The sequence below is a fragment of the Elgaria multicarinata genome, chromosome 14, assembly GCF_023053635.1.
Source record: "Elgaria multicarinata webbii isolate HBS135686 ecotype San Diego chromosome 14, rElgMul1.1.pri, whole genome shotgun sequence".
Taxonomy (NCBI): domain Eukaryota; kingdom Metazoa; phylum Chordata; class Lepidosauria; order Squamata; family Anguidae; genus Elgaria; species Elgaria multicarinata.
Genome location: NC_086184.1, coordinates 27,455,078 through 27,474,425, shown reverse-complemented (window position 1 = coordinate 27,474,425; position 19,348 = coordinate 27,455,078). Strand labels below are relative to the sequence as shown.

Here is a 19,348-nt window from a genome sequence, read left to right as displayed (position 1 = left end):
ATCAGAAACACTTTTTCAGTTAAAGGCACAGTCTTATGCATGTTTAATCAGAAAAAAGTCCTATAATTCCTCATGCTTCTTGGGGAAGGCTGGGAGTTGTAGGACTTTTTCTGGGTAAAAATGCATAGAATTGCGCCCTTAAGGGGGTTATGCGTTAGCATTAATATAAAAAACCGTAGATTTTCCCTGCCCAAATATATACAAACGGTGTGCCCATATAAAGATCAGAAGCAAGAGAAATATTTGATTCTGTTTTTTATTTTTTTACAACATGTTCAAGACCTGTTCTGAGAATAGCTGGTCTTCTCTGGCTAGCAACACAAAAACCCGGATCTTGGATCTCCATGACTTGACAGTTCAGCTGTTAATACCTTTGCCAGGCAATTTTGAAAATCCACTCTCCAGGTTTTCCACAGAACTCGAGGTTAGGTTAATGGAGAGAGAGGTTTTCCTTCCTGGTTTAACCAATGAGAATGTTCGGCTATGGAAATACACACACAATCACACCGTAGAGGCTTCATTATTTATGTTCTGATGCAAAGGCTGCCTGCGTAAGCGAAGAAAACCAGGTAAAAGAAATAAGGCTTGTCTGTTTGTTTTTTTCTTGCTTAAAAAGATGGTTGATGAGCAGCTTATTTTAAAATCATTTATAAAGGTGCTCAGCAGCATCAATCGAGGATCATAAAAAAAGAAGAAATAACCAATGCCACGTTTGAATAATTTTCTTGTTTTCCTCCGCTCTGAAGTTTAGAACATATGCATGGATTTATTAGGAATTTAAAGGTGACAGATTATTTCTAGAGCAACAGAAGAGAGAGAGAGAAAAATCAGTATGCTTATTTTTTTCATTAAAGGATGTAAATTGTATGCTCAATTCCTTGGAAGTAAATCTCAGTGGGACGTCTTTCTGGGTAAATATGCCTAAGATCAAGCTGTAAGACCTGCTTTATTTCTCTGCATCTAATATGCCTGGCAGTTCAAGTTTTGTGGTGCAAAGTGCATTAGGCTCTGGGACAAATGAATGAAGGATGACATGAAATGTGCTTTAGAATTTTAAATTTTGTATACTCGTTTTTATCTTAATTTTCGAATTTCTGTAAACCGCCCAGAGAGCCCTGGCTATGGGAGCGGTATATAAGTGCAATAAATAAATCAATAAAATAAATAAATGGCACCGCTTAGGTTTTATGACTATCTCTTGAAATAGACTCCTGCTAAATAGGGCTAAATGCTTTCATGTGTGGATGAAAAGCATGAGCCTATGTATGCTTATTCAGTGGTGTTTGTGGGATTTGTTTTTTCAGTAAGTGTGGCTAGAATAACAGCCTTAAACTTTTATTTTAATTAGATTTAATGGCAAATTTAATGGCAAATTTTAATTAGAGCAGTAACTAAGTTTGCTTGTTTTTGAAGCCATTTTGACTTTCAGTGGGTTGCAAAAGAACATTGGGAAAGCAATGCCGGATCAGACCAAAGGCTTCCCTGAGCATTATTATTATTATTTATATAGCACCATCAATGTACATGGTGCTGTACAGAGTAAAACAGTAAATAGCAAGACCCTGCTGCATAGGCTTACACTCTAATAGCATGCTCAGTGATGAAGGAATGCCGATTTTCTGTTGGGGGGTGGAAAGAAAACTAGAGCGGAGTATCTTGGGGGGTGTTGCTGCTGAAGGGGAACATGCCCCGCTGCAAAAATTTGTTGCAGTTTTTAATGACAGATTGTTTTACTGCTCTTTGAATGTTGCCATTTGTCTTGAGTGCTACTGGGGCAAGTAGAGAGGTGGGATATAAATTTTTCTAATAAAGTCATCACAAGAACAAGTAATATACGTGGTAGATGCTATTAGACCCTTCCTGCTCCTTTATTCTTGCTCTAGAATCAAAGGACCCAGCTCTGGAACGGGCACCGGGGGTGCCGCCCACTGCCTCTGTGCCGTGCCGCTCTCTTCGGGCCTCACACAGCAGCCCAGCCCAGCACCCTAAACTTCCACCTTCCCTTCCGCTGCCACCGATTGAACCTGCACCCCACCAAGGTACCTCATAAACCACACCAATGTGAATTGAATAAAGATTTATTAAGAAGACGTAAGTTGCAGTTGTGAAGCATACTGGTTTCCTCAGGTGAACGCATGATGGTTACAATAGGCACAAAGCGTAATGGTTTCAGTTCAGTGTTTTAAAACGTTTGAAATATTGCTTCAGATTCAACTTCAGTTTCGATATCAACCCTGCCTGGCCTATCCTCTAGGCTATTCTGTCACTCCTCCCTCTCTTTGGCTGCCTCTTTTGCTTGGAATGCTCTCCCAGAACATCTACAAACTACCAGTTCTATCCTAGATTTTAAAAAGCATTTGAAATCTTATCTCTTTTCCATAGCTTTTGGAACACTAGTCTGATTTAACGTTCACAGTGCTTCAATTCTGTCTTTGTGTAACCTCTCCCCCTCATAAGTTTTAACATGATTTTAGATTGTAAGCCTCTGGTAGGATATTGTTGCTGTTTTATTCGTACATGTGCTAAACCGATGTCTGTTGGCAGTGATGGATTGGATGAGGGCAAACAAATTGAAGCTTAATCCAGATAAGACAGAGATGCTCCTGGTCAGTCGAAAGGCAGATCAGGGAATAGGGATTCAGCTTGTGCCGGATGGGGTTACACACACACATCTGAAGACACAGGTCCGCAGCTTGGGTGTACTTCTGGATTCAGCCCTGAGCCTGGATGCCCAGGTTTTGGCGGTGGCCAGGAGTGCATTTGCACAGTTAAAGCTAGTGCGCCAGCTGTGCCTGTTCCTAGAGATGTCGGACTTGGCCATGGTGACACATGCTTTAGTTACATCCCGATTGGAATACTGTAACGCGCTCTACGTGGGGCTGCCTTTGAAGAGTGTTCGGAAACTCCAGCTGGTTCAAAGAGCTGCAGCCGGATTGTTGACCGGGGCTGGTTACAGGGAGCATACAACTCCCCTGTTAAAACAGCTCCACTGGCTTCCAGTCTGTTTCCGGGCACAATTCAAAGTGCTGGTTATGACATATAAAGCCCTATATGGCTCGGGTCCAGGTTATTTGAAAGACTGTATTCTCCCTTATGAGCCTGCCCGTGCTTTGAGATCTTCTGGAGAAGCCCTTCTTTCAGTCCCACCTTCTTCACAGGCGTGCTTGGTGGGAACATGGGAGAGGGCCTTCTCGGTGGCTGCTCCGGTGCTCTGGAACGCTCTTCCCGAGGAAGCTAGGCTGGCTCCCTCCTTGATGGGCTTTCGGAAGCAGGCAAAAACTTGTTTGTTCCAACAGGCCTTTGGAGAGTAATTTGGACTAATCTATGTTAATGACTCACAATTTTGTTGTGTATTTTAAACATTTTTTTTTTACATTTCTTTTCCTAGGTTTTTACAATGTATGTTTTAAACTTTGTAAGGCCGCCTTGAGTTCAGTATTGGGCAAAAGGCGGGATACAAATAAATATAATACCGTATTTCTTCAATTCTAAGACACACTTTTTCCCCCCATATAAACATCTCTCAAAACAGGGTCCGTCTTAGAATCGCGGGTGTGTCTTAGGGTGTTTTTTTTCTGTTGGTAGTACTGAAATTAGTGTGCGTCTTACAATTGATGGCATCTTACAATCGAAGAAATACGGTAATAATAATAATACTGTGCAGCACCAAGTACATTGTTGGTGCTATAGATATTATTATTATTATTATTATTATTATTATTATTAATAATAATAATAATAATAATAATAAGCTACTCCCCCAAAATGATAAAACATGTAGTCCTACTCTCACATCTAATCTTCATAGACCTAAACCCAAATCTCTCTTCCTCTCTCTCTCACAGCACTTCAGTATTGCCCCCACTCAGCTAACTCCTCCCATTCCTTGCTATCTACCAATCCGGCCATTCCATCCACCAGCCAATCAGCACATACTCTCACTCACTCCCCCTCCCTCTGGGACTAACCTCTTACCATCCTGGTTCCTGCTGCATTAACCCAGTAAGTACAGTCGTGTGAAAAAGAAGTACACCCTCTTGCAATTGTATGATTTTACATATCAGGACATAATAACAATCATCTGTTCCTTAGCAGGTCTAAAAATTAGGTAAATACAACCTCAGATGAACAACAACACATGACATATTATACCGTGTCATGATTTATTTAACAGAAATAAAGCCAAAATGGAGAAGCCATGTGTGAAAAAGGAAGTACACCCTTACTGCTTCCATAGGAATTAAGATGCTAAGTAGCAGACAGGTGCTGCTAATCAAATGCCCGTGATTAATTGATCATCAGCAAGTATGACCACCTCTATAAAAGCCAAAGTTTTTTCAGTTTGCTGGTCTGGAGCATTCAGGTGTGTGTTAACACAATGCAAAGGAGGAAAGACATCAGCAATGATCTTAGAGAAGCAATTGCTGCTGCCCATCAATCTGGGAAGGGTTATAAGGCCATTTCCGAACAATTTAAAGTCCATCATTCTACAGTGAGAAAGATGATTCAAAAGTGGAAAACATTTAAGACAGTTGCCAATCTTCCCAGGAGAGGACGTCCCAGCAAAATCAGCCCAAGGTCAGACTATGCAATGCTCAGAGAAATTGCAAAAAAACCAAGAGTTACATCTCAGACTCTACAAGCCTCAGTGAGCATGTTAAATGTTAAAGTTCATGACAGTACAATTAGAAAAAGACTGAACAAGTATGGTTTGTTTGGAAGGGCTGCCAGGAGAAAGCCTCTTCTCTCTAAAAAGAATGTGGCAGCATGGCTTAGGTTTGCAAAGTTGCATCTAAACAAACCACAAGACTTCTGGAACAATGTCCTTTGGACAGACGAGACCAAAGTGGAGATGTTTGGCCATAATGCACAGCGCCACGTTTGGCGAAAACCAAACGCAGCATATCAGCACAAACACCTCATACCAACTGTCAAGCACGGTGGTGGAGGGATGATGATTTGGGCTTGTTTTGCAGCCACAGGACCTGGGAACCTTGCAGTCATTGAGTCGACCATGAACTCCTCTGTATACCAAAGTATTCTAGAGTCAAATGTGAGGCCGTCTGTCCGACAGCTAAAGCTTGGACGAAATTGGGTCATGCAACAGGACAATGCTCCCAAGCACACCAGCAAATCTACAACAGAATGGCAGAAAAGGAAAGAATCAAGGTGTTGCAATGGCCCAGTCAAAGTCCAGACCTCAACCCAATTGAAATACTGTGGTGGAACCTTAAGAAAGTTGTGCATAAACAAATGCCCTCAAACCTCAATGAACTGAAGCAACATTGTAAAGAAGAGTGGGCCAAAATTCCTCCACAACGATATGAGGGACTGATAAAGTCATACAGGAAATGATTACTTCAAGTTATTGCTGCTAAAGGTGGTTCTACAAGCTATTGAATCATAAGGTGTACTTACTTTTTCACACATGGCTTCTCCATTTTGGCTTTATTTCTGTTAAATAAATCATGACACGTTGTAATATGTCATGTGGTGTTGTTCATCTGAGGTTGTATTTACCTAATTTTTAGACCTGCTAAGGAACAGATGATTGTTATTATGTCCTGATATGTAAAATCATACAATTCCAAGAGAGTGTACTTTCTTTTTCACACGACTGTATATATGTATTAAACTATACACATCATTCACAACAGTAAACCTTTTCAACATATTCTAACTACTTACATTACAGAATAGGCATGAAACAGCAAAACATCACAGATCCCCCTGAAAGAAATGGAATAGTTGTTATGTGTAGCACTTTGTACAGCATTTAGCATATGAAACCAAGTAATTGGTTTAACCCAGTAATTCTTGGGATTGCAAGCTGTGCACGCACTCTTCCCCCACCTTTTTTTAAAAAACAGAAAAGCTCATTAGTTAGTGTAGGAAGTAGGGTGATGTTCCTGAGGTCTATGATGAAAAGTTACTTGTAAGAGGATCTCTCTTTGAGGAGAGAGCAGCCCAGTGACTGTGTGTGGCAGCTGAAGAGGCCCTCGAAAGAGAGTTGGGCTGCTTTGAGAACTGGCAAGTCATATTTATTTAAAATAATTTTGTGTTGGAAGCTAAATCGAGGGCGTTAGAGGTAGGCTTGGTCGGGCACCTGCCGAGGGACCATATCCTGGCTGTGTATGCTACCCTGAGATGCTTGGAGGAAGGATGGGATACAAATGCAAAGGCCCAGGAAGCAGCAAAAGCCAGGATGGATGCAGGAGTGATGACCAGCATGGATGCTGGTGGATGTTCAGCAGGGCTGGCATTGAGGGTAGGCTGATATACCAACTGCGCCCTTATCTGGACAGAGATAGCCTAGCTACAGTTATCCATGCTCTGATAACCTCTCGTTTGGATTACTGCAATGCATTATACGTGGGGCTGCCTTTGAAAACGGTCCGGAAACTTCAACTGGTACAAAACAGGGCAGCCCGTTTACTAACAGGGACTGGTCGGCGAGGCCACATCACGCCAGTCCTTTTACAATTTCATTGGCTGCCAGTCCAGGTCCGGGCCCAATTCAAAGTGCTGGTATTAACATTTAAAGCCCTAAACGGCTTAGGGCCAGGCTATCTGAAGGAACGCCTCCTCCCATATGTACCTGCCCGGACCCTAAGGTCATCCTCAGGGGTCCTTCTCGGCAAGCCCCTGCCAAAGGAAGTGAGGCAGGTGGCTACCAGGAGCAGGGCCTTCTCTGCTGTGGCACCCCGGCTGTGGAATGAGCTCCCTAAGGAGGTTCGCTTGGCACCTACATTATATGCCAGGTGAAGACCTTTTTATTCTCCCAGCATTTTAACAGTCTATAAATAAATTTTAACTTGGTGTTTTAAATTCGTAATTTTGCATTGCTGCTGTTTTTATCTGGTTGAGCTTTTATATTGTATTTTATATTATGGTTTTATGCTGTTGTTTTATACTTTGAATGGTTTTAGTTTTTGTGAACTGCCCAGAGATCTCCGGCTATTGGGTGGTATAGAAATGCAATAAATAAATGAATAAATAAGCGTGGTTGTGCACTGCCAAGGCCTAAACCCCAGCAGGGCCCCACTGTCAAGGTCCCCCTAGGCTTGCTTTCTCTCCTCCTCTTCAGCACTGCAACGTACATGTTTCCCTGCCTCTCACCCTGGCCCTCACAACGTGAGAAGGAGGAGCAGGAGATGCCCCTGCCTACTTGCTCACTGGATCTCTCCCTGTCTTCACCACAACAGTTGAAGCTGCAGGTGCCCTTCCCTCCTGACTAGATAGAAAAGAGGGCAGGGCTCCTGCAGCGTTAGCTGTTGTGATGAAGAGGGGATTTCATCCGGTGCTGCAGGCATACAAATGACACCTGCTGAAATTCCCTTTTCAATACAACTGTATTGCATTGAGCCCTGTCCTCCTTTTCATATGGCCGCCGTATAACTGGGAGTTGATGTGTAGCAATTAATGGAGCATGTGCCGACCTGGCCTGTGTTACTGAAACCTGGATGGATGAATGGGGAGGAAGCCTTTGTCCATAGGGCGCCTCCTTCTATCAATTGTTCCCTGGCCGTTCCATAAAGGTTGCCACAGAGGGAGAGAAGGAAAGCAAAACCACTCTGTCGGCACTGTTGAGAGATCACTAGTATTTGACTCCTTCTCCATGAGCTGTTCGCAGCCTTCCTCAACTGGGGCGCTCCAGATGTGTTGGACTGCAACTCCCAGAATGCCCCAGCCAGCAGCTGGCTGGGGCATTCTGGGAGTTGCAGTCCAACACATCTGGAGCGCCCCAGGTTGAGGAAGGCTGCGTATTCCAGGTGGTTATTTGATAAGAATTTTGTAACTATGAATGGGTTCCTGAATTTGCTTTTTTTCCTCTCCTCCCTCCATTTTGCAGTGTGTGTGTGTCTCTCTCTCTCTCTCTCTCTCTGTGTGTGTGTGTGTTTAGCGACAGGGCAGAGACTGTTTTGCTGATACAGCTCTAAATAAAAACAACAACCCAGGTCTATGTGTCCCTCTGTAAAAGGGATCAAGACAGCCTCTGTTTTTTGTTTGTTTTTGAAAGAAATGCACAGAGAGAATGTGAAAATTTTGTGGGGGCTGCAAGCGAACAGCACCAGGGATGGAGGGTTGCCTTTATTTATTTATTTATTTACATTTATATACCTCCCCACAGCCGAAGCTCTCTGGGCGGTTTGCAACAATTAAAAATAGTAAACGTTAAAAGTATACAAAAATTTAAAAACGTAATTTAAAAAACATAATCCCACATCTCTGGAGATGTGGGAACTGTGGCCTTTGGGTACCCATTGGAATGTTTCCCACCTATCCGTCCACAAATAATCTCAAATATTACAAAACGCCATTAACTTCGAGTGACCTCCTTTCAAAGGAAACTGAAGCCAGGTAATATTACAAAACGCCATTAACCTCCAGCGACCTCCTTTCAAAGGAAACGGAAGCCAGGAACTTCTCACTACTTGGGCCACTCACTCTTTTTTCAACGGGATCTATCTCACCGGGTTGTTGTGAGGATAAAATGCTGGGCAAGAAACCTAAGCTCCTTGGAAGAAGGGCGGAATAAAATGGGATTGATTGAGTAATATTTTCTTCCATACCTTTATCTCTTCCTTTTTCTCTTTCAGACACCTGGTTGCCATGGCTGCGGTGGACAGCTTCTCCCTCTTGCTCAGGGAGCTTGGCCGGTCCTGCAATTGTTACATAGAGACGCTGGCTTTTATCGGAGCTTTCTATACAGTCAAGACATGCTTTAATGTTCTGAATGGCACGTACACCCTGATCAGGTTACATTTCATTCCCAGGCTGGTCAGCAGGGCTGATCTCGTCAAGCTGTATGGAAAATGGGCGATTGTCACAGGTGAGAGACTGAAACTACTGCGTTTAATGGCCTCCCCCAAAACAACGCGACGAGAATCTTGGGTTTTGAAGGGGCTCGTGTTACTTTCCAAGCAAAAATCTGGGTTGGGATTTTGCATTTTACATAGGCAACAGGTTAACAGTCTGCTGTTGCCTATAGCTTATTGCCGCCCATCATCATTGGCTGAGCTGCTCTGATGTCATGCAGTGTTCTCGGACATCCAAGCTGCTGAAATTTAGAATGGTGGAAAATACTGGATCTTTGGTGAATGAAGTGGTAGGAGGGAGACGGAAGGAAAGAGGGAGGAAGGGGAGGAAAAGGACAAGATAGTCACTGCACAGTTGCAAGGAGAGAGTGGGGAGGAAAATCAGCTTAGAGGGTGGCTATTGTGGGGCTGACAGTCACGAAGGTAAGAAGGCTGCTGTGGAGAGCTGGTAGTGAGCGAAAAAGTGCATATTGATTTGACTTGCTTGGACTTCAGTTGATGGATTTGAAATTCTCTACAGTGGTGTACATTTTTGTGGCAGATTTTTTTTTTAAAGAAAGTTGGATTTGAACAGAAGACAAGAGCTGGTGCATTGTAAGAGGTGAAAAAAAAGGAATTGTCCAGCAATAAATATTTTACAAGTAGCTCTTAGTTCTTTCCTGAGCTGTTTTGTGTTCCAATGTGGCCCATATCCTCTGTTGCTGGCTGCCTTTGAGCTTCTGCCTCTGGCCTCTTGAACTGATTCCTGGACTCTTAGCCTCACCTTTCCCTGGCTTCTGTCTCGGCGCTTTCCTTTAGCTGCACCTTTGCCTGGTACCTCTCTTTGCCCTCAGCTTCAGCCAGGATATCCACAACAACCCTGTGAGGTAGGTTAGGCTGAGAGTCAGTGACTGTTTCAGTGTTACCCACTGAGCTTCATGGCCGAGTGGGGACTAGAATCCAAATTCCTCAAGACCAAGACTCTTAACCACTAAACCACACTGGCCTGGTTCAGACAACATGCTAAAACATGCTGCTTAACCACAAAATGGTTAAGGGAATTCCCTTAACCATTTTGTGGTTAAGCAGCATGGTTTAACGTGTCGTCTGAACAAGGCCAATGGCTCTTAGAAACTAACAGGCAGCCAATGGAAATGACACAAAAGAGGAGTAACATGATCCGATTGCCTTGCTCCCACAAGCATTCTAGCTGCCGCATTCTGTCCTTGTTTCAGTTTCAGAACTGTCTTCAAGGGCAGCCCCACATAGAGCACATTACAGTATTGGCATGTAACACTGTGAGAGAGATAAAGAGCCAACTAGATGGCCAGGTCTGCATTCCTAAATGTAGTAACTCCTGCAATACTTTGTGGCATGATTTTTTTCACTGCAATAAGTAAGGGGGGAAAGCCCTGAAATGAATATGCATAAAACCCAGACTGAAGCTTCCATCCTGTTCCATTTGAATGGAAGTAAACGCTCTCCTGCAGTAGTGGGTAGACATCACGTTAGTTAAGGAAAGGAACCTCTCGTGCAAGCACTGAGTCATTACTGACTCTTGGAGGGACATCAGCTTTCGCTGCCGTTTTCTTGGCAGCCCTTATAGCAGGGTGGTTTGCCGTTGCCTTCCCCGGCCATTATTACCTTTCCCCCAGCTAGCTGGGTACTCATTTTACCGACCTCGGAAGGATGGAAGGCTGAGTCGACCCGAGCCGGCTGCCTGAAATCAGCTTCCGCTGGGATCGAACTCAGGCCATGGGGAGAGTTTCAGCTGCAGAAACTGCTGCTTTACCGCTCTGCGCCACAGAGGCTGCTATCACGTTGGTTGTTGTTTATTCGTTCAGTCGCTTCCGACTCTTCGTGACTTCACGGACCAGCCCACGCCAGAGCTTTCTGTTGTCCGTTGCCACCCATAGCTCCCCCAAGGTCAAGTCTGTCACCTCCAGAATATCATCCATCCATCTTGCCCTTGATCGGCCCCTCTTCCTTTTGCCTTCCACTTTCCCTAGCATCAGCCTCTTCTCCAGGGTATCCTGTCTTCTCATTATGTGGCCAAAGTACTTCAGTTTTGCCTTTAATGCCATTCCCTCAAGTGAGCAGTCTGGCTTTATTTCCTGGAGTATGAACTGGTTTGATCTTCTTGCAGTCCAAGGCACTCTCAGAATTTTCCTCCAACACCACAGTTCAAAAGCGTCTATCTTCCTTCGCTCAGCTTTCCTTATGGTCCAGCTCTCGCAGCCATAGGTTACTACGGGGAATACCATTGCTTTAACTATGCGGACCTTTGTTGTCAGTGTGGTGTCTCTGCTCTTAACTATTTTATCAAGATTTGTCATTGCTCTCCTCCCAAGAAGTAAACGTCTTCTGATTTCCTGGCTGCAGTCAGCGTCTGCAGTAATCTTTGCGCCCAGAAATACAGAGTCTGTCACTGCCTCCACGTTTTCTCCCTCTATTTGCCAGTTATCAATCAAGCTGGTTGCCATAATCTTGGTTTTTTTTTGAGGTTTAACTGCAACCCAGCTTTTGCACTTTCTTCTTTCACCTTCGTCATAAGGCTCCTCAGCTCCTCCTCGCTTTCAGCCATCATAGTGGTGTCATCTGCATATCTGAGATTGTTAATGTTTCTTCCTGAGATTTTAACTCCAGCCTTGGATTCGTCAAGCCCAGCACGTCGCATGATGTGTTCTGCATACAAGTTGAATAGATAAGGTGAGAGTATACAACCCTGCCGTACTCCTTTCCCAATCTTAAACCAGTCCGTTGTTCCGTGGTCTGTTCTTACCGTTGCTACTTCTTTGTTATACAGATTCCTCAGGAGGCAGACAAGATGACTTGGTATCCCCATACCCCCAAGAACTTGTCACAGTTTGTTATGGTCCACACAGTCAAAGGCTTTAGAATAGTCAATAAAACAGAAATAGATGTTTTTCTGGAACTCCCTGGCTTTCTCCATTATCCAGCGGATATTGGCAATTTGGTCTCTAGTTCCTCTGCCTTTTCTAAACCCAGCTTGTACATCTGGCAATTCTCACTCCATGAATTGCTGGAGTCTACCTTGCAGGATCTTGAGCATTACCTTGCTGGTATGTGAAATAAGTGCCACTGTCCGATAGTTTGAACATTCTTTCGTGTTTCCCTTTTTTGGTATGGGGATATAAGTTGATTTTTTCCAGTCTGATGGCCATTCTTGTGTTTTCCAAATTTGCTGGCATATGGCATGCATCACTTTGACAGCATCATCTTGCAATATTTTAAACAGTTCAGCTGGGATACCGTCGTCTCCTGCTGCCTTGTTATTAGCAATGCTTCTTAAGGCCCATTCAACCTCACTCTTCAGGATGTCTGGCTCTAACTCACTGACCACGCCATCTGAGCTATCCCCGATATTATTATCCTTCCTATATAGATCTTCCGTATATTCTTGCCACCTTTTCTTGATCTCTTCTGTTTCTGTTAGGTCCTTGCAATCTTTGTTTTTGATCATACCCATTTTTGCCTGGAATTTACCTCCGATGTTTCTAATTTTCTGGAAGAGGTCTCTTGTCCTTCCTATTTTATTGTCTTCTTCCACTTCCGCACATTGCTTGTTTAAAAATAATTCCTTATCTCTTCTGGCTAACCTCTGGAATTTTGCATTTAATTGGGCACTGTTTCCTATCGCTGTTGCTTTTTGCTTTCCTTCTTTCTTGGGCTACTTCCAGTGTCTCAGCAGACAGCCATCTTGCCTTCTTGGTTTTCTTTTTCTTTGGGACGTTTTTTGTTGCCACCTCTTGGACAATGTTGCGAACTTCTGTCCATAGTTCTTCCGGGACCCTATCTACTAAATCTAGTCCCTTAAATCTATTCTTCACTTCCACTGCATATTCATTGGATCTACTTTAATTTTTATTTTTACTAGAGGTCCAACTTACCATAGATCCACCAACCAGGAACATGTCCAAAATAATCTCTTGAGTGGGATGGAACCAGATTCAAAATCAGTGACCAGCTGCACGCCTCCTGCGAGCAGAACCCTTCCAGTGAAATTCGAGAATGTTTTTAGGATGTTTTAAGGATGTTTTAATCATGTATGCTATGTTTTTAATCTGTTTTTAATGCGTTTTATATTCACTGTTGTTCCCTGCCTCAATCCAAACGGAGAGGCAGGTAAGAAATAAATTATTATTATTATTATTATTCCTTCCTGGATCAAACAATAAAATTGGACAATATTGCTACACAAAAATCTGCTCAAAGAAAGCCAACTGATGACTTATTTTACAGGTGAGGAACACTGAGGCCGAGGAAGTTCTCATTTGTACAAGGTCACCCATGCTTTTTTTTTAAAATGCAGTTTTACTTACAATTTTTAAGTTTGCAGTAGATTCTTGGGAATCTACTGCAAATCACTCATAGATCTACCAGCAAATCCTTCTGCCTTTGCCCACCTGCCCCTCTCAACTGAAATCTGTTGTCTGGACTTCTTAGTAAGCGTGTTTAGGACTGGAGTGTTCTGGCTTCCATTGCTCTCTTGGTTTGTTGCAGGTTGCACCTCCGGCGTTGGCAAGTCCTATGCTAAAGAGTTGGCAAGTCGTGGGGTGAACATCGTCTTAATTAGCCTGGACAAGGCAAAGATGGAGGCTCTTGCCAAAGAGATAGCGGATTCCTACAGGGTTGAAACGGCAGTGATTGTGGCGGACTTCAGCAAGGGCCGTGGGGCTTACCCTGCCATCGAGAAGGCCCTGGCGGGCAAAGAGATTGGCATCTTAGTGAACAACGCAGGGGTGTTCTACGCTTGCCCAGATTATTTCACCAATTTGACAGAGGATAAAGTTTGGGATCTCATCAATGTGAATATTGGGGCAGTTAACATGATGGTGCATATGGTGTTGCCAGGGATGGTGCAGAGAAAGAAAGGCGCTATTATAAATGTTTCGTCTGTATTCTGCTGCCAGCCCACCCCGAAGATCACCGCATATTCAGCCTCCAAGGTAAATGTCAAAATGCATGTGGTGTAGTATTAGTATTGTTCCTAAAAGGCAGGTTTCCTTTCCCCATGGAAATGTATTTTCTGTTTCTATGGATAAGGACTTTGTGAACTAGTGAACTGGTACGTTATAAAGGCTTGAATAGGATCATCTTATATAACAGTACTTGCTTTTTGTGAACCACCCAGGGAGCTTCGGCTATTGGGCGGTATAAAAATCCAATTAATAATAATAATAATAATAATAATAATAATACGGTACTGTAAGCATTATTCCTAGAGACCTACCAGACCGATTTCGCTCATTCTTGTTTTAAACTGAAGTTTAAGCAGTGTAGATGTGCAGAAAAAAATGGAAACTTTTTTAAAAAGTTCAAAGCTTGAGCTTTACTAGCAATTAATTTTCTCTGCACCAGGCAGCTGCCAGCGGGATGATGGGCAACCCTGCTCGGCCAATCAGTGTGGCACGAAGGCCGGCCCAGCCACGTGGTTAGGTTGTCGCCGCCAGTGGGGAGAGGGAGGGAGACAGAGACGAGCAGTTGGGGCGGGGCGGGGCCATGCTGCATGCAAATTTTGGAGGGAGGATTCACTATGCATGACCCACATTTGCATTATTCATGAGCCCCTCCATGGTTCGGGGACTGAGGGACAAAATAGCCGGAAAGGAACAGGACTACTAGCGCCTATGGCAACATGGGCTTCATGAGAATGGGAGTCAGGCTGCAAAAAGAAAATTCAAAGGATACGCAAGCTGTAATGGCTGCCCATCAAAAGGGCAAAAAACATGTTGGGTTCACCATTCTAATCAACTGCTGCTGCTGTGAAGGCAGCTTTAGAAATCTGGGCCCCAATCCTATACACCAGGGTTGAGGAACCTGCAGCCCTCGAGGTGACGTTGGACTCCCAATCTCCATCATCCCCAGCCAGCATGGCCAGTGGTTGGGGGATGATGGTAGTTGTAGTACAACATCCGGAAGGCCACTCCTGCAAGTACACCCACTTACCTGGGAGTAAGCGCCACTGAGGCTAATGGGACTTGCTTTTGAGTAGATGTGTAGGATTTCATGGTTGGCTGAATTGTAAAGGACTAGTTTACATTTGTAAAAGAGACTAAGGGTCCAATCCTATTGGGATGCCAGTCAGCTGCCGAATTCTTCCCGCTCTGCATTTTTGCTAGATGGGCTTTTCACCCATCTAGCTGGGGCTCTGCGGAGTGGGAGGGAAGGAGGCTGGGGAGGCCGGGGGATTCTTCGTAAGGTGGCCTCCAGAGTCTCCTCCCCTCTCCGCCCACAGACCTGCCGCCTTCCCCTTCTCTCCGAGGTCACCTTTGTGACCTCAAGAGAGGCAACTGTCCTGGTTCTCCATGCCAGATCAGACTCCTGGGTCTGAGGTCGGAGCGCTGCCTCTGACCTCGAATCCAGGAATCTGAAGTATCCTATGCCCCCACCCCCCACATGCTGCCTAGAGGCCACAGGATTGACTACTAGAAAAATTATTAAGAACTAGCAAATGGCCAGCCAATTTGACTAACAGAACTAGGTTGGGTGGGTGGGTATTTGTTGAGTGAGATGTGGTTCCTTATCTGCCCTTCAGTTACCTGCATGCATCTCAGTTGAGTGGTGTGATTTAAGCTGCTAAGCTCTGTCCTTTCTCCATGGAAAAGCCCCAAAGAATCTTACTTGTCTGCCCTTAACCTTGATAGGCATACCTGGACCATTTCAGCAGAGCGCTTCATTATGAATATGCTCCCCAAGGCATCTTTGTTCAGAGCTTAATTCCATTCTACATCTCCACCGACGTGACGAAGTTTAGTGACGCGCCCTCCAAAAGCAGTTACTTTGCGCCTTCCGCTGACGAGTTTGCCCACCACGCCATCACCACCCTTGGAATATCCAGAAGGACTACAGGATACTGGCCGCACTCGATCATGGTAATATGATTGATTCAGTTGCTCCTTTATTAAATTTTCTCTTGACTTTATCAGGAGGGCTGTTGAACCAAAAGCTAGCGCAGGGTTTTGAACATGTGCACTAAGTGTGAGCCAATGTCCTCCGTCAGTGTTGCCTGGCTATTTCTTTATTTTATTGCAGTACGACTGAAAACAGGAAGCAAAGTCCTGATCGTACGTAGCCATGCAGTTGTTCAAAAGCAGTGTTCAAACTGTTCAAAGAATTATTCAAAGGAACTTTTTGCATGTTATGAACCTGCATACTTCTCTTTTCTGAAACGTGCTTGGCTTAGGGCCTAGGGAATTGGGGCTTTTTGTGTCACGTTTCGTTTCTTTGGAGGGAACATGCAGTTTTCCCCTTGGCTCATCTAATGCTAGGATTAGTTCTGTGTTGTGTACAGTTGTCATGAGCTGCCTTTGAAGAGGGTTCAGAAGCTGCAGCTTGTGCAAAATGCATCAGCCAGATTGATAACGGGAAGAAGAGCTTTGACCGATAAAGCCTTACTTGGCTTGAGACTGCAATACCTGATGGAGCGCCTCTCCAGGCATGAACCTACCTGTACACTATGCTGGTCATCTAAGGCCCTCTTTCAAGTGCCTCCTCCAAGGGATGCAAGAAGGGAGAGGGCCTTCTTGGTGGTGGCCTCCCAATTCTGGAACTATCCCCCCAACAAGGCCTGCCTGGTGCCAACATTGTTATCTTTTCAGCAACAGGCTAAGAGCTTCCTCTACTCTCAGGCATTTGGCTGCAGATGATGTTGTTTTAATCAGGACCTGGATTTTTTTCTTATTGTTTAAAATTAATTGTGTGTGTGTGTGTATGCTGTCTCTTCATATTTCGTATGTAAGTATTTTTATACTATGTATAATATTGTCTTTTTAAGATTCTGATCTTTTTTAAACTGCCCAGAGAGCTTCAGCTACTGGGCAGTATAGAAATGTAATAAACGAAATTACAGAAGTGAGTGCCATAAGCACTACTGGCTAGCATCAGCTGCTGCTTGCATAATTTTGCACATCTTTATTGTTTTAATGTTTTACAGGTGCAAAAATGCCGACCCATCTTCTGCCTGGACATGGCACTTCCTTAACCTTTGATAGCCCCTCTCCCACCCCGATAGAATTGCCCTGCCCCTTTCGTTGTCTTTCTTCCTCCCAAGTATTTTTATCCCGCTCCTCGGCCCCCCAAAAAGCTCCTGGAGCATCTTATAATTAGTCAGTAAAAGAAATCAACCCACGCCCACAGGCTTACAATCTATAAAACTCATGACACACAAGGAAAGTGGGATGAGGAGGGAAGAGGAAAAATTAAGTAGAGTTTCAGCCTTGGAGTTGGGACAGTCCAACTGGGGCAGGCCCTGAACTTCCCTGTGCCTGATCCTGTCTCACTTGTTTTACATCTCAGAATGTTGTGATGGCCACCAGTTTGGATGGCTTTAAAAGGGGGTTGGATAAATTCCTGGAGGAAAAGGCTATCAATGGCTTCTAATCCTGATGGCTATGTGCAACCTCCAGTATCAGAAGCAGTAAGCCTATGTACACTAGTTGCTGGGGAACATGGGTGGTAGGGTACTGTTGTACCTGTGTCCTGCTTGTGGGTTCCTGGTCAACAGCTAGTTGGCCACTGTGTGAACAGAATGCTGGACTAGATGGACCCTTGGTCTGATCCAGCGTGGCTCTTCTTATGTTCTTATGCTCTTGCAATTCTTTTGAAGGGTGTGTGTTCTCCTAATTGCAGCCTTCCTCAACCTGGGGCGCTCCAGATGTGTTGGACTGCATCTCCAGATGTGTTGGACTGCCGGCTGGGGCATTCTGGGAGTTGTAGTCCAACACATCTGGAGCGCCCCAGGTTGAGGAAGGCTGCGCCTAATGGAATGTCTTTTTTTTTTTTTTTTAAAAAAGCAGTTAACAGAATATTGTTGGGGAGTGAAATAAGGAAAGGGCAGCTGAGACAAACTTTTAATTCAAATGGCTCTTGGTTGTTGTTGGTTTTAATGTTGATATTTTTAATATTGTTATTGCTGATCGCCAAAGAAATACACTGACTTGTGCTTTGGTAAGTGAAAAGATGTAGGGCAATCATTTTTTTTTAAAAAAAAAAAGTTTTAATAAATACACGAATCTAATTTGTATTTCATGCTTTTGCCTTGTAGTTAATGTTTGGACAGTACCTACCAGACTGGCTCTGGGCTAGGGGATTGAACAGAATTTTCTCCAGTTTTCATGAAAAGTGACTGCTTTGAAAAACGACATAAAAAACCTGCAAAGACCGTCCGCTGGAGGACTCAGAACACCTAGCAGCCCTGTATGACCATTGCTACAGAACTCCTAGCTTCTTTGGATGTATTTTTTTCTCGCCTGCTAAAAAAGAAACGAAACAGAGAAGATCTATGTACCTAAACTTTGGGTCATGATTCTACCTTGCAAGATTGATGGGCAATGACAAATCTGTTTAGGTAGTTGGCTTTCTTCGTATGATGTCTGTGGTGGACCGAGTTCTATAAAGTACTAAGCGTGCAATCCTATGCACGTTAACACAGAAAAAAGTCCTGCAACTCTCAAGATGTGCTGGGAGTTGCAGGACTTTTTTCTGTCTAAATATGCATGGGATTGCACCCTAAGTCAGCTTCATTAAGTGATTCATACAAGAGTGGAGAATGGTGCAGGGCTATTAATATAAAACATTGGGAGTTTAGGGGATTGAACCATGTGAGAGCAGGAGGCACAGAGATAGCCTGCTGTGAATATACTAACATTGGGTAGTGCTTTCCAAGTGGAAGATGCTAGGTTTCTTCTTTATCAATAATTTTACTGCAGGACTTCTATTTTAAGTGGAAGCTGTAGAGTGAAACATCACAATCCGTTTCCTGAATTGAAGGCAAATACTTCTCAGTGGTACAGCAGCTTGCTTTAGTGGTCTGTGTTGTATAGCTCTGCCTGTATGTCTGTCATACTCGGGTTTTAGAGCTGTGAAATTACAACTGAAAAGTGTTTACTTCTCTGTATCAAGATAACGCTCTGGTTGGTCTAGAAATATTGAAATAATATGTGATGTAGCTCTGTAGCGTGTCTGTGAGGTCCTCTAGAGTATCTGAATTATATTGAATCCCCAAATATTGTTGACCTCCTGTATTCAGTGTGTTGCGGAAATGTATTTGTGATTTTAAAAAATATATTAATAGTACTAGTAGGATTCATTTGCTGTCTCATTTAAGTATATATATTAGTCATTTTTATAATCTACCCGGGTGGTTTTGGAGGTTGTTCACACACGCACCCCTTAAGAGAAAAATGAAGGTGTCCAACATGCTATAAAATACCATTTGTCATGAGAGGATGATTAAAAGAGCCTTACATTGTCCTGGTTCTCACATAATGGCAATTCATAGGTTGTTTAACTCATGAGTTATTGGGGCTGTGTTTAAGTGAACACCCTGCTTCGCCGCCTCCTGGGTTGAGAAACTAGGTGCAAAGCGGAGCGCCCCGTTCCTGCATTGTTTGATGCAATGTCCGAATCTGGATCTCTGGTTTGTTGAAGGACAAGCAACCCAGAGCTTTAATCCAACATCAAAACATAGATTCAAACTCCGGGTTCTTTGTCCCTCAACAGCTCAGTCTTCTGGGTCCAGATGAGAA

At 43.8% G+C, this 19,348-nt stretch overlaps 1 protein-coding gene across 1 annotated transcript; it reads left to right on the top strand.

Moving 5' to 3' along the window:
* Positions 1–492: 492 nt before the first annotated feature.
* HSDL1 (hydroxysteroid dehydrogenase like 1) lies at positions 493–18,242 on the top strand. The gene is made up of 6 exons (XM_063141500.1): positions 493–569; positions 1,884–2,039; positions 8,601–8,833; positions 13,323–13,768; positions 15,467–15,694; positions 17,866–18,242. Exons 3-6 carry the CDS (start codon positions 8,614–8,616, stop codon positions 17,944–17,946), a joined length of 975 nt encoding a protein of 324 aa, XP_062997570.1. The 5' UTR covers positions 493–569; positions 1,884–2,039; positions 8,601–8,613; the 3' UTR covers positions 17,947–18,242.
* Positions 18,243–19,348: the final 1,106 nt, after the last annotated feature.